Source organism: Hypomesus transpacificus, chromosome 10 (assembly GCF_021917145.1).
Source record: "Hypomesus transpacificus isolate Combined female chromosome 10, fHypTra1, whole genome shotgun sequence".
NCBI classification, from domain to species: Eukaryota; Metazoa; Chordata; class Actinopteri; order Osmeriformes; family Osmeridae; genus Hypomesus; species Hypomesus transpacificus.
In genome coordinates, this window is record NC_061069.1 from 6,445,502 (window position 1) to 6,459,670 (window position 14,169).

At 44.4% G+C, this 14,169-nt stretch overlaps 1 protein-coding gene across 16 annotated transcripts in view; it reads left to right on the forward strand.

Moving 5' to 3' along the window:
- Positions 1-14,169, forward strand: part of dlg1b (discs large MAGUK scaffold protein 1b) — a 64,288-nt gene that overhangs the window by 31,134 nt on the left and 18,985 nt on the right. For 6 of the 16 annotated variants that reach the window (XM_047027831.1, XM_047027832.1, XM_047027834.1 and 3 more), the window contains 4 exons: positions 1,010-1,165; positions 10,374-10,460; positions 11,105-11,158; positions 13,522-13,572. In XM_047027831.1, the coding sequence (XP_046883787.1) occupies positions 1,010-1,165; positions 10,374-10,460; positions 11,105-11,158; positions 13,522-13,572 (348 nt within the window). The remainder of the gene's footprint in view (positions 1-1,009; positions 1,166-10,373; positions 10,461-11,104; positions 11,159-13,521; positions 13,573-14,169) is intronic. The other 10 variants (XM_047027838.1, XM_047027840.1, XM_047027841.1 and 7 more) reach the window with 4 other exon arrangements.

Here is a 14,169-nt window from a genome sequence, read left to right on the forward strand (position 1 = left end):
ATGGTGCCGTCTGATAAAGGATCACACATCACAGTCTGTCCTCAACCCTGAGGCTGTGTTGGAACTGGTGGTGATGAATGTGGTGTACATAATACTGCTTGGAACTTCTGAGTGTCCCATTTCATAAATGAGCAATTCCTCCCAATCTCCTTTGGACTGCTACAAGTCAAGCCATTCACCTTGAAACACACATGTTGTGTTTTCGCCATGAAACACACGTTGTGTTTTTTGTTAATGGCAGGCCATCGTGTGTCACACAGTGTTGTAATAACCCAGTCAATCCTTTCTGACAAAACAACCCTGATTGTTGAAGCCAGTTGGTCGGTTTGTTGTTTTGTCTGGAGCTTCGAGGTCTTCGCAGGATGTGTGTGTTTCTACCTTGTCTGAGCTCAAATAGAGTTCCTAGGGGCTCAACTGATCGCTGGTCCTGGAGAGCTTGCAGTGTGGGTTTGCATTAGCCAGCAAAAAACATCTTGCTGGCCAGCTCTAAATTATTCTAATTATGATAATTGCTCTAAATTAAAACAATCATGCTTGATTACACACAGTACGGAATATATTCGTGAAGGATTCCTAAACTACCTATAAGAGAAATCCCTTACAACCCCCCACTGTAACAGCAGACCCAGTAACTTTGAGGATCAGATAGTGCTGCGAGATCTGTCTTTTTGTTGTACCTCTCCCATGGTATTAACTTCCCTGTTTTAGCCTAGCTGTTCTGGTGTCTCACTCACTGTGCAGACTGAGCTGCCCTCGATCTGTTCATCCTCCACACCTACTTCTCCCACTTCCTCCCGTCTTGGTTTCTGCTCTGTCGTCTTCTCTTGCTTTCCATTCATGTCCATCTTTATCTCTCTCTCTGTCTCTCTCTCTCTTTCTGTCTCCATTTATTTCTCTCTTCCACCCCCTCTCCCCTCATCTCTTTTTCAGCCTTTCTTATTGACACTGCTTTTCTACTGTTCCTGTTCTGTTTTAGTAACCCTTTCAGTTCCGTGCCCCCCTTCTGTAGGTAGCGTCTCTGGAATGCATCTTTGACGGGTCGTCTGCTCTAGGACAGCTGGAAGTCCCTCCCCTCACGCCCACATCCCCGTACCCTCCAAGCGAGGACAGCCCCCTCCCTTCGTGCTCCTCTACCCCCTACCCCCAAAGCCAGGGCCTGTTTCAGGTAACATTCTTTCCCCCCCCGCTCGCTTGTAGATGCTTACTGTCACTAGAGCAGGCTGCGGGTGCCGTTGATGTGGGGATAAGCTTGAACTGTGTGTCTGACGCTTTGCTAGCTGTGTGTGGAGTGAAAGATCTCGGCCCATGAGGTAACATAGTCCAGAATGCGGGCTTCTGTCTTCCTCACACGGGTCTTGTTGCTCACCTTGAACAGTGGATGCTTTGTGTCAGACATGGGTGTGTCCTGCTGTCAATAAGTGAGATCTATAATGTGTTTCACCAAACTGTGTACAGTATTGGCAATGCTGGATGCAAAGGTTGTCATGCTGATGTTAATTTCTGCTTGAGCAGGGTAGGGCATGTGGATTGTAAATCGTTTTAAATATGCAGAGGCATGATTTGTTTTTCGTACCTGTCTTTCATGGTTAATACATCTCTGTAAAAGGCTATTGGTTAAATGGTTTTGAATCACGATTTAGGGTTGAAATGTCTTAAACCCTGGAGTACAGCTCTTTGTAATTTTGTATTATTCATTCACCTTTACCACAAATTTACTGACAGAATTGGTGTCAAGCCACATTGCATTCACTGTTAGTAAGAAACGAGTAAGAGAGTTCCTGCAGGATTAACAAATCAGTATCTTATCGCAAACTAATACACCTGTAAGTACATACTTTTTGGATTGCAGAAAGTGAAGGCCTATAGACATGTCCTAGAATGTGTATCAAGGATTGTTGATTTAAAAAAAAGAATACATCAAGAAATTCAGTGTTGCACATTAGTCATCCTTTCTTCCTTTCCCAACTAGTGTGTGTGTGCGTGTGCGGGCCATTAACGAGGAGCGTAGCGCCGGCAGGTTGTTAAACCCAGAGAAACCTTGGCAGTGCAATTCTACATCCCGCAGTCCATTGTTCTCTCACAATTCATCTACAGCGGTGCTTCAAGCTGCCCTTTTGCCATCAGTGACGTCAGGAAGCCGGTATCTTCACCACCGCTGCTGCGATTACAGACATGAATGGAATCCCACGTTCTGGAAAGAGACGGCGCAGCAGAGAAGAGGACGTCTCGTTCCTTCGCGCTTCCTCTCAAGGAGGAGCCGTGGAAACACGGGAGCTGACGGTAACACAAAACCAAAAGGAAAAACTGACACCCAAGAAAATGGAGGACCTTGTATGAGATATTGAGGGAGAAGAGAAAAGGGGAGGGGAAGAGAGAGAGATTGAGAGTGAGAGAGAGAGAGAGAGAGTGAGATTGAGAGAGAGAGAGAGAGAGAGAGAGGGAGAAGGTTGAACCTATGTGGAAGGACAGATTTAGTGAGGCTATCTTTAATGGGAAAGGTGGGATAGAGTGCAGCAGTGACTGCCTCCTATCCCTTGACCAAGATTTACAGCGCCACATCAGCACTGCTTACGTATATCCACTTAACATACCTAGGAATCCAGTGTGACGTACAAATGGCCCAAAAAATAAAAGCATTGATGTCACACTCAATCGAAAATCAATTAAACACAAATATTCGAAACCATCAGCAGCCACGATTCTGACATCGACTTGCCACAAAAGTCACATGACGGCACAAGACACCCTGTCATACTGGACCAGGATGCTGCAAGCTGATATGGTAAAACAGGAGCACGGACGGCAGACACTAAGCAGTAATGGATGGCTCCCTGAGAAAGCTCCAGAGCATTCTGTTCAGCCTGTGGAGGAATGCAGGGATTCATACTGCCAGCACCCCCCCCCCCCCTTCCCTCCCCCCCTTCCCCCATCCTCCCCCTCTCCATTGTCGGGGCGTTCAAGTCAGCGTTCTGCAAGCATGAGATTCGCCTGCTGACTCATTTGTCGAATGTGGGGATAGAAGGATGAGTAGGGCTAAATGCACCTGGATCCAACCCCGTACTAACCATGAGAAATTAGGATAAAGGAGAGGGCAGAGGGGATGAGGGAAGGAGAGGGGAGAATGGACGGTGGTCAGAAGAGAAGAGGTTAATAAAGCAGCATTTTCAAAAACGCAGAGGAGAGATTTGAAGACGGCTATCTCTCTCTCTCCCTCCCCTCCGTTCCCTCTATCTCCCCCTCTCCCTTTACTCGCTTTCCATCTTCTTCACACACATCCTCTCTTTATTTCCTCTCTTTCATCCTTTGCACCAGTCTGACATCCCCTGTGCACCAGACAGACACGGACAGACCAGGGCTCGTCTCCTCATCAGACAGACTTGCTTTCTCTCCCGTCAGAGGTTAATCCGCCCTAAGGGCGCAATTTCACTCTCATCACGTTCCAGTGTCTGTCTGTAATGAGAAGGACTGTACAGACTTGAAGTGCCGGTTGAGGGAGACTGCGTAGGACAGGCAACCTCTGGCTCTCAGCCCCTCGATCTTTCCTTCCGGCGGCGGTTGAGGGAGACTGCGTAGGACAGGCAACCTCTGGCTCTCAGCCCCTCGATCTTTCCTTCCGGCGGCTGCAGACCCTCTACCACTGCCTCAGTGTCTGTGTGTGTGTGTGGGGGGGACAACGACAAGGTGAGCATCCGTCTGTCTCCCGACAGCGAGCCCACCTCCACGCTCTCAAAGCAGCCTGCGTGTATTTGTACCGGCAAGAGAAGGGAGCAAGGAGGGGAGAAATAAGTGAGGGAGGGGGGGACACGAGCCAGTGTGAAGCTGGAGTGAAGACCCCCCCCCCTTTCCTCCTCCCCCTCCCCACCCGTCTGATTCTCTCCCCTCCAACCACCACAACCAGCAGCAGAAGCTCTCAGCCCACAGCAGGCAACACAGCACCTAGGCAGAGGCAAAGACGGTATCAGCAGAAGCAACAAGCATGCTGTCCTCAGTGTGGTATGCCAAGAAGATGGGCCGCCGCATCATGGGCACCCTGCGGAGGACCAAGAGGCTGCACCGGCGCCTGCTGGTAGGTCGGTCACTCACAGCCCCTCGTAGCTTGATGCTGGGTGGGGAGGGAGAGAGAGTGGTGGGGGGGGTGGCTAGCAGGCAGGCATGATGGGGCTATGTTGCTTAGAGGAGGACTGAGTGCCGCCCTTTGCCGTATGAGTCATTTTATACGACGTGTCAGAACAGGGAAAACAACTGTGTGTGTGTGTGTGTGTGTACCAACGCTATGCTGTCTCAGTGTGCGCTGTGCTCCTGACTTATTTTGATTCATGTGGTCACAGACTAACTCCTGTTTGTGTATTGGGTGGCTTGCTCTGAGCTGCACATGCGGTGTCTGTGTTTTGCCGTCTTTGGCGGGGGACGATTCAGTTTCCTTGTGTCATGTCATAGTAAACGGTGACAGACTTCATAAAAAAAACCAAGGTGGTTAAAGGTATAGCATAGAAAGAGCTAGTGCTGCGTCATTTATAATCTGTACATTGTAGGTTGCAGATAACTGACGGGGGTAGCTAGCGGCTACACAGTGAATACATACTGGGATGAGCTGTGTAGTGAGCGCAGCATCACAAGTGTAAAAAATCAAATAAAAATTGCCTCGTTGATAATCCATTTGACATAACATGTCACACGTACTGTAATAATTTTAAAGGATTTATTTGCCTGCAGAGTTGTCACAGGAAATGACATGTGACAAGGGCTGCAGTGTGTAGAACGGGATGCTTCAAAGCAGTAGAAATGCATAAACTCCATGTTGTATGGCGTTGTTGTGCGGGTGCGTCCAAGGTAATCTGATATCGATGCAGCATTTATTGGACGAGTCCTCACTGAGTTTCTCTATAAATTGCTCCCACAGGGTGCTACTAGTCCTAAGGTAGGGGTGTGGGGTCAGAGTGAGAAAATGGTTGAGTGGAGGGTTTTGCCCAAAAAACACTTTGCCCTATGTTGGTATTCTGGTTTTTCGGTCCTTGTACCAAAATACCTCTTCTGGCAATAATGATTAGTTGCATCCTCACTGTCTGTGTATATCAATATCCTATCAACATTGTTAATTACCCATGAATGAGATACATCGGTGTACTATGAAGACTGCATAAACACTCTTGCGTAGTGAAGGGGCTGATGTTGGGAACCCCTGCAGTACCACATGCCTTTCCCAGCGTTGCCTAGCAACCTCTGGGCTCCTGACACGCAGCACTAACCCCCCTCCTCCCTATTTACTGCCTCAAACAGAGACTCTGCCACCCAGGCACTCTCTCACGCACACACGCGTAGGCAGAAGGACAAATGGCACCTGCCTCCATCGTGATGCTTCAATACATACAATCCAAACTATATAAGTTTGAAGGCGTCGGTACATTTAAGAATATTGAAACTCAAACGGCATGCGAACCAATATTATTATACAGCTCAAAGTTAGTGAAACGTTACATTGGTTAGTGCAAAGATGTTTCTGTAGCTGCGCTTCAGCTATGGGTTGGTATTAAGAAGAGTTACAGTATAAAGCAAATTACATGACAGTCAATTGAACACATGCCAACCTATAGTTACGAAGCAGTATGTTTTAGTTAACTGATGCAAAGGAGTTCTTAAGTATTTGATTCATTGGTGTGTTTGACTTGCATACAGAATAAAGGCAGACACTTAGGTAGGGATCAACTTATTATGCCCACAGAAAGAAGTGGGCTAAGGAGTCTACAAAAGAGAGAGTGAGGACTGGATGTCATACACAAACCAAACCTGCATAGATGCACTGTGTCCTGTAGATGGCGCTGGAGATGTGTTGTTCCGTAACCGCTCTCTAATCCTAATCCACAACCGATCTCCAGCGTAATTTAGCATTATACCTGTCATTATATGGATCCTTTTTTGAGATCCGAACAGTGGGGACAGCCTTTTCATGTCACACAGAGATGAATATCTGTCTCAGACGATTTCTGTATGGGTCAGACAGTAAGCCTCCACCACACACATTACTTTTCCTCCCATCAACCGTTCTTAACTTGTTTGCTGTAGACCGATCGTTACATCCACAGTTACCACGTATTGATTTGTGCACCAATACATTAATTTATATCAATAGATTTTGCAAGCCTTTCTCAGCCATCATGTTTGTAGGTTTGGTGGAAATTGTTAAACACACAGCGTATTGGTTTGTGGATTGGACTGGAGGACAGTTCCACACCAGGTTATTGGTTTTGGAGCAGGAACACAGAAAGGAGTGGGGAGGGGGAGGGATGTTGCTGCCCTGCTAGTGATGGCCATATGTACATGTATAGATGAATTGTCACAGGACCAGTCTATTGGCATCTGTGTGGCAGAGGACAGTATCAGCTGTGAATGCTAAAGAGGGTGGAGCCCAAACGCTCCTCACTAACCACGGTACCGAAGCCCGCTTGTAAACCTGCTTATGAAATCCAGCCTCAGTCCTAATTGCATAGCCTTAGTTGTCATGTCAACTCGAGTATGTAGGTTATTCTCAGCCATATTTTCTGTTGTATAAATCATTGGTCCATTCATAATTGACTGTATGTAAAGGCTGTGTACTGTGTGTCCGTCTATACATGGCCATCTGTCACAGTGCTTAAGCCAGCCTTGCTTTATCGGTTGGGAGTGGTCCCCCTCTGTGGTAACAGATTTGTGGGGAACAGTATGACTTCCAAGCTAAGCTGTCATCAGTGTGATTGCAGTTTGTGCTGTCCCGTATCATACATCTTGAAGGATTTCTTCTGAAATTCTATACCTAGGTGAGAGGGATTTCTACACAAGAGAAGCAAAGAGGGAAAACCGTCTTCAGTCCAAACTAGAACTTTATAGTATCCTTCCTGAAAGATGGTTTACCGGGTCATAATGTTATACATTCAGTATAAAATAATAACCAGTCCAGTATTATAACTACAAAACAGTTGTTATCAGCAAGGTTGCTACAATACAGGGCTGTTACAATAACCAAGAACTGTTTCAGAAATATATGGTTGAGTCTCTGACACTAATCAAGTTCCTTGCCCGATAACTATTTGAAGTGGATCCTTTTATCAACTGTGAAATGCATTTTTTATTGGCTACCAATGATGTACACTATGATTCACTCAGCCAGTGATTCAAAAATACTTTGTTGTTATTCAATAGGTATTGTAAATTATCATGTTTATAGATGTAGATTATCTAGTGTAACAATCAATAGATAGATAGATAGATAGATATGTATGTATATGTACATATACAATAGACAATATTTATTAAATAGACGTGTCAACCACCATTTACTCAATAAGTAAAGACCAGAATAGATTAGTAGTAAGTATGTACCATGACTATGAGCTAGAGTGATAGGAACCTTCAACTATATAGAAATTGCACATCAATTAAAATCAAAACTGCAATACTTTTAAAAACAGGGTGTTTTCAAAATCAAAAGTGAATTCTTAATACATTGGTAAAGGGGCCAGACTACAGGGTTAACTGTTTGCTCATCAGCAACAGACGTAACGAATGCTGATCTGGGCACGGAACACTCCATATTAACAGCAAGATTTAAAGAATGCCATGTTCACCCACCCCTGGTTGTGAACAGTGACTCTGCATTGCAATCCCTGTCGTCTGATGACATGTATGACTGTATCCTAATCCGGGGGCAACATTGATTATTCATGCTGGGAGAAGGGGGGGCCCCCCAGTGCTGACATGTGCCATACTCACTGGAGCCTATTAATTGGCATGAGAATGAGAGGAGAGAGAGTGAGAGAGAGGGGGGGTGCGAGATAGAGAAAGGGAATGCGAGTAACGGAGAAACTGGACGGGGAGGGTGGAATTGCGCGAGGCAGTAAGTGAGATAGTCGGGTGAAAAGAGGGTGTTCTCTTTTAAAGAATACACAGAGTGCAGGATGGTTGATGGGGCTAAAGTCTAAGACACAGGATTGGCTCTGATTTATTGGCCAACGTGCTTCTCTTCATCGCTGCGGATCATTTTCTTGCGTCTCCTCTCACTCTGGAATCAGCTGTCTCTTATCTTCATCTGCTTAGCTAAAGAGAATGACCACCTACTACCCAAGATACGAATACGTCTCCAAGGCCTCCAATGGTGGGGAGCTTGGCACGACCAAACCAGTACCTGGTAACCCTGTTAACCCGCGGGTGAACCTGAATCTCCAGGAGTCCTTTGCACACCTTCACCCCCTTCAAAGGCAGCACGCTATAGAACTACACCAACAACAGCTCCTAAAACAACAATCAGAGCAGCAACATCAACAACAGCTTCACCACCAACTGCAGCAGCATCAACCACAGCTTCACCACCAACAACAGCTTCATCAGCAGCATCAACAGCCGTACCGACAGCAAGGCCATCCACCAGTTCAGGCATCCGTGGCAACGTTCACAGCCTGCACTCTCCCTGCCTCGTGCAGAGCCAGGAGCCGTTTTATTAACCTCCGGGACAGCGTGAAGAAAAGCCCCACCAAAAGTACGGCTAAAGTCCCAGGTGGCGGAGGTGTGAGGCCTGACATACCGTGGGTCCCATTCTCCTTCGACAAGGTATACCTTACCATCACCTCATCAGTTCACTACAAAGAGTTGTGCTACAATTACTAGTGTCCTGGCAAAAGGAATGTGTGGCATATATGTCCTTATTGTATGGACTGCATTGTTAATGCCAAATCTTAGGCTTTATTGAATGTGATTTGGTTATTTCTAACCAAGATGTTATAGTTCTTTGCTTCTTTGGTCTTGGAATTTGAAGGGAGGGTGCTGGTAACCTGATGATTACATGGCTTTTTGCCTGGGCTCAGTTGATTGAACTGCTTGCTTATTTTGTATAAAGCATTTTCTATTTGGTTTTATTTTATTTTTGTAGTTGAATTTCCCCCTAAATTGTTGTTTTGACATCTCTCACCATTAGTTCAAGTGTTCCGTTCTTTAAGCTCCTCTACAATTAGCCATAAGACAATTACAATGCAATACAGAAGCTACTGTTCAAAAAGCTCATTGTTGTACTGCTTATTCATAGGCTTCAGTCTTATACAATTACATTTTAATCTCTGGTCTGTCGTGTGTTGCGGAGAGAGTTTTTATTCATTTGGAGCAATTAAGCACCATTGTGAAAGGATTTTCAAGCGGAGCTTCGAAAGTAGGGCTTGCAGATCAATGTTGTTGATCTGGGCTAATTTTAGCCGCAGTGCTTCATCTCTGTTTTCCACGGGTCTTGGTTCAGCAGTGATAAAGCCCAACCCAGCTCTTCTTCTGCACTTCTGCAGAGCTTCATGAGACCACTGAGGTATGAGGTCAAAGGCTTGAGTTCTTGTGATGTGAGCATGAACGGTACTCTGTCCTAAATGAAGTGTTTTTGTCAAACATTCAATGGAAGGTTTTTTTTTTTTTTACTTTAAAAGATGACAGCAGTACAAAATTAAGGAACTGACTGAATCAATGTATAATGATTTGTGGATGAATCCATAAAGCTTCCTTTCCATAGTAATTTGTGGAAAACCTACAGTAAATAAATGTATGGTAGTGAATGAAAAAATGAATACAGCATACGGTAGTTGGCACTAAGCTTGCAAAAATGTCTCATAAAATCACACTTCATTTCTTACAACAATTCTGATGCATTCAATGCCTAAATACCTCAAAAGCATGTCCAACGAATCAGTCCTTCTACTATTGAAAGCACCAACATGTATGACTCAAATCATGTCAGTCATTCTTGCAGTGAGTCACTTCACAAGGGTGTGAGTTTAAAAGAACGCGTGAGGACATGGAATGATTCACACTCAGACCAAACTCATGATAGTTCTGTTATCTATTCATACCAAAGAAAGTGTACATGGCACAAGAAAAAAGGAGCTGGCCAAGATTTTCCTGAGGGTGATGCAACCCCTCTATTACACAGCCATCTGCCACTTGTCATCTTCTGCCATGGTGTTTGGACCCCCCCCTTGAACTATGCCGTCAAGGGGAAAGGTGCCTGGCCTCTCTGATGCACTACAGGGGGAGAACCCGTTGTGCTGGGTAGTTGCAACACTACTCTAATGTACACTCACTTGCTAAATAATATGGCACAGTTTTAAGTTTTAATTTGCGCTTACATTTTTTTAATGAAATTTCGAATCACAAAAAGAGTATCTGTCAAGGCCACCTTCGACAGAGTCTCATCTACACACTGGGATTTGGAATAAATAAAAACAATCCTAAACACACATTTCTCTCTTACACACACGCACACACACAAGCATACACCCTCTCATCCTCTCTGTTCCTATCACGTTTTCTCTTGCTGTTCATCTTTGTTGCAGTGTTTGTCTGACCTTTGACCCCCTCATGCTATTGTTTAGCAGACAGATGCCGCCCCGCCTTCCTCTCCCATAATCCCTGTGATCCCAATCTCAGCTGAGACTGCTGTCATCCCTCCGACGTCACAGGTTTTTTTTTACCACCATCCTGTCCTTATTTATTTATTTTGCTGTATTCATGTATTCATTTTTTTTTCATCCCTGCCATTCCACTTTTGGTTTTGATGGAGTTAGGAGATTACAGTGAGCGTGAGAGAGGGAGAGAGACAGACAGAGATTGTGGGAAGAGTGCCACACTTTCCCTTTTTGACTGAAACAGCCCATCTGTGTGCTATACAGAGTGAGGGAAAAAGAGAGAGAGAGAGATAGACAGTGAGAAAGAGAGGAAGGGAAGTGGTGAGCACTACCAACGCAACCCCAGAGGACTTAATTTGATTTATTTAGCCTTCATGCTTCAGCATTGCATATTCTGCAGTGTAAAATGCCATGTACGTATGCTCTCCATCCTGGTAATCTCCTCTGAAAGCCAGTCACTCCCCTTTTCCATCCTCAGTTGGTGTGTAGCATCATGAGGAGAGTAAGTGAATGTTGTCTTTCCTAACTGAAGTGGCTATTTTAAGACTGTAAAGATATGTTTAAAAACATTTGAGCGTTTTTTTTTCTGTCCGAATGTATAATGGAATTGGCAGGTTTTTAGGAATGTACTGTGTGTCATATTTTGGAATGCAGTCCTGAAAAGCCAAAGGATGAGCTGATTTTGTTTCCGTTTACAGGCGAACCCTCCCCCTGTAGTGGTCAATACAGACAGTCTGGACACGCCTCCATATGTAAGTTCAACATGTTTGTTAATCTACTGTCGCTGTGCATAGCATATTGTATCCTGTATTGACATATCCCCTCTTTTCATTTGGATTATCATAAATGCATTTATATAAGTTAACAATACATCATTACAGTGAGGTTTTCCCGGAATAGCTATGTACAGTACATTCTCATAAATCAAATGATCTTTTATTTCAGGAGAAAGATTATTCAAAATCTATAGTTCAGTCTAAATAGAAAGGACTGGTTTGTTCTCGTGTGTGTGTGTGTGTCTCGGTCCGAAATGTGTTGTGTATCTGTGGGTTCCGCAATAACCGACCAGAGTGCATCTCCTCAGTTAATTTCTTCACTTCATTTCCCATGAGGTCTGAGCAGGGGTCAGGGGTTAAGGCTGCCTATTATTCTGACTACTCAAGATGATGACATCTGCATCTTTTTCTAAAACCAAAGCGTCAGCAGCTTTGAAATAAGAACATCCAAAGCCTCATGGGATCCATCCTTTGAGTTGGTTCTCTTAGTGGAGCAGTTCTGGAATTCTGGGATGTAATTTGTCCTCTTTGACATTCAGATGGGAGCAGTCTCCGATTGTGAGCATCATATTAGAAACGTGCATGTGTAGTTAAGACTGTATACATTTACATTTTGTTAACTTAGCTGATGCTTTTACCCAAAGCGACATGCAATATGGTGCCTACCTTCATATCTTTAACCATTAGGGAAGAATACAACTTCATACTTGTGTTTGGCCTTTGTTACTCCTTTTATAGAGGGAATTGTGTGCTGTCCATGGTGCTGAAAGCAGATTGATGCTGGCAGTATATCCAAGCCTTATTCATGCCATGGCAGATTCAGTCAAAGCATTTCAGAATATAGGCTACCTGACAAAAGGCTGCAAGCAGTATTTACAAAACAGAAACGGTGAACCTGATGTTTGCTGGGATTCAGTTTTTATGCTACTTCATAAGGTCATAATTGTAGTGTGTACCAACCGGTATGTACACCACCTCCACATGTCCTGTTTGGTCATATGAAGGAAGTGAGTAATGAGGGAAATGGCTGAATATATTATCAAACGGCCTCACTAGTGTAAAGGATTCCTGCCAAGCAATGACACCAAATGTCAAAAGCGGGTGAAGCAGCATGCGTTCATATCCCTAGTTTCTCTTCATCCCCTTCCGTAGCCTCACACCAATCAGAATTAAACTGACGACGACACAGCAGCCTTTAAAGTTGTCCCACACCTGATTGGGATCGGCAGTGCTTAAGACATTGGGTGTCGTCAGCAAGATGGGTCTTTGTCTTTGCAGGATTCATTTGTGCTGTGGGGGAGAAAGACGGGATGAAAGAAGCAGACGGGGTTGTGCTGCTTCTCCACGTTTTGCTGACTGACAGTGGTTCTCATTTCTCCGAGTACTTCTTTTGCGTTTCATGTCTTTAATTCTCATGAATCGATAATGGAAATTACCTGTAGTCGCCCAAGGTAACCCTTGATAAACCGGAGGTCTATCTGAAAACGTTATGTCTTGATTTTATTGATGGATGTCATCAATAATTAGCTCCGACTACAGTGTAACGTCAGATGTGTGTTTCTGTGTTACTCATGCAGACCTAGCCTCTTCTAGGTCCAGACACGCCTCACGTGAGTGTGTGTGTGTGCTTGTGTGTGTGCGTGCTTGCGTGTGTATGTGCGTGCGTGCTGTGGTTGAGGGTAGACGGACAGGCCTCAGGGCTGACTGAACCATGAACAGGAAGAGGCCCAAACACTATTGATTGTTCTACCAGAGTGAGACAATCGGTCAGCTGAGATAAGGTTTGCCAATCATCCAAACAGCATTGATCATGACCGGTCAAGAAACCTGTTCAGTTGGTTTGCACAGTTTAAAATTGCAATACCATGGCTGGTGTGATGGTCAGATCTGTCCCCCAACACATGCTCAGCACTGGAGAAGCTCATTCAAGTATGTTTGCACCAGCTCACGGGTTAGCTTGGCAGAGTCTGGACCAGAACAGGTTGGTAGTTACCAGTCCTGTTCACATTTGCACATTTTATATCCCCTTGGCTGGATATTGACAATGCAGTGAAAGCCTGAGCCTGTGCCTACCTAAGGGCACAACAGTGCTCTGCTATTGAATTCATCCAACCGTCTCTCTGAAGACTTTGGAAAAACTTGGGATAAAAGCATCTGTTAAGTGGGTGAAAGTAAATGAAGACAGTACAGTTGTGTCTGTACAGAGACTTGTTTAACATCTTCCTTGACCTTGACATTTAGTTACTCTGTAGTCCAACTTCAGAAACAGAACAGGTGGATTCTGGTGACTGAGGGTTATACTAACTCCTCATACACATCTCTTGCTCTTACCTTTTCAGGTTAACGGAACCGAAGCAGATTATGAATATGAGGAGATTACGCTTGAACGGGTAAGAGAGACCACTCCCCCCTATTCTTAGTGTGACTTTATTAGTGGTGCATGTAATTTGACTGATTCTTCCCAGAAACAATGTCAAATTTGCCCATTAACACAATGGGTCTAGTCACTTCATGTTTTGTTGCTTTACAATGTAATCTGCCCACAATATTGTGAAGTATTCTGACTTTGACCCATCTAAATTTACATGCAGACTCTTTATTGTTAATCCACATTTTTTGTACTTAATTTGACCCCCACTTATTACACAACCTCCAGACTTGTGGAGAGATGGAGAGTCCTTGCCTAAATGGTGCAACACAAATGGATCACCTCTTTAAAATCCTACACATTAAATGACACTCAGCCATTGAACACATGAGTTATTAGACTGCATTGTGTTCTCAGCTCAGGACTCAAGTGATGAATACCTGTATCTCGTAATGATAAAGTTCTGTCCATGATTCCTTACTTTTTATTTAATTTTTACACACCCAAGTCTTTCACTTTGTATACCCTGGCCCCTTGCTAAACGTACCCGCATCTTAATCCTGGAATGTGCCTGTGGTGATGTCTTTTTTTTAAATTATTTTCATCTTCTTTTTTTCGC